Below are 1,121 nucleotides of genomic sequence, written 5' to 3'. Positions count from 1 at the left end.
AATAATAATAATAATAATAATAATAATAATAATAATAAAACTATAAGATTAAAAATTTTTACATGTTCATTACAGTATGGTACTGATCACTACCATTTTCATAATCATTATTTTTCCATATATAACAATTAAAAAAAGAAAAAGAAAAAGAAAATAAAAATAAAAAATACAAAGCATAGCCTCAAAATTCTACAGCTTATAATTAACCTGTAGATATCATACTTATAAACTTTAAAAGCAACAAAAAAAAAAAAAAACAAAACAAAATGCAAGAAAATTAAAAAAAACCTACACATTTTTTTTCCTTTTTTTTCCCCCTCTTCTCCTTGATTACATAACAGAACATGCATTTGGGTTCTCATCACTGAAGATCTGGGGAGGATAGGCATTGTTGGCGTACAAGTCCATGGCGTACATTGGCGGGTAATTGTTAAAATACTCATTCCTCCTCAACTCCAAAACATTATTATTAACAACTTTGTTATCTTCCCCAACAACATTAAAAACATCTTTGTTAATGTTGTTTTGATCATCTGGTGCAGCAGATTCTTTGTCTTTCTTGTTGGCCTCTTCGGAAGCGGCGGCGTCGCCGCCCTTTTTGTTGCCGTCTTTGTTGTCGACACCGCCACCACCATTTTCTTCCGCTTTTTTCTGATCGGGATTTTTGGCCTGATCTCCTTGATTTCCTAATTTGCTTTTTTCATCTTTGTCTTTCTTGGCATTATTATTATCAGGGTCTTGCTTGACAATCACTGCGTGTTTGCCGGTTCTCTTGTACAAGTACTCCACTAACTTGGCGGGATCCAAAGCTCCCTTTACTTTCACTTGTGAGCTCTTTAGATCTGGCTCTGCAGTTTCCACACCTATTTTTTTTTAACCGAAAAAAAAAATTAACATAATTAAAGTGAACCCTTTTTTAAATGAAGAATATAGATCTAGAGAGTACAATAATGGTGGGATTTTTTTAAGATAAAAAAAAAACCAATATATTTGAAGGTAATAATGAATTGACTTTAATTGGATTGGATTTAATCGGAATCATCCCCACTTAATATTTTATTGATTGAGAAAGAATGTATTGATTTTGAAAGATTGTTGTGTGTGTGTGTGTGCGAGAATAA

The 1,121-nt window shown here is 31.9% G+C and overlaps 1 protein-coding gene across 1 annotated transcript; it reads right to left on the bottom strand.

Moving 5' to 3' along the window:
• Nucleotides 1-176: 176 nt before the first annotated feature.
• Nucleotides 177-870, bottom strand: LOC112091283 (heavy metal-associated isoprenylated plant protein 7-like; the record flags this gene model as incomplete). Its single annotated transcript, XM_024164467.1, has 1 exon — nt 177-870. A coding segment is annotated over one exon (540 nt), but the record flags the coding sequence as incomplete, so codon positions are not given.
• Nucleotides 871-1,121: the final 251 nt, after the last annotated feature.

This window comes from Morus notabilis, unplaced genomic scaffold (genome assembly GCF_000414095.1).
Source record: "Morus notabilis unplaced genomic scaffold, ASM41409v2 Scaffold11683, whole genome shotgun sequence".
Classification (NCBI taxonomy): Eukaryota; Viridiplantae; Streptophyta; class Magnoliopsida; order Rosales; family Moraceae; genus Morus; species Morus notabilis.
This window is presented reverse-complemented; position numbering and strand designations above follow the sequence as displayed.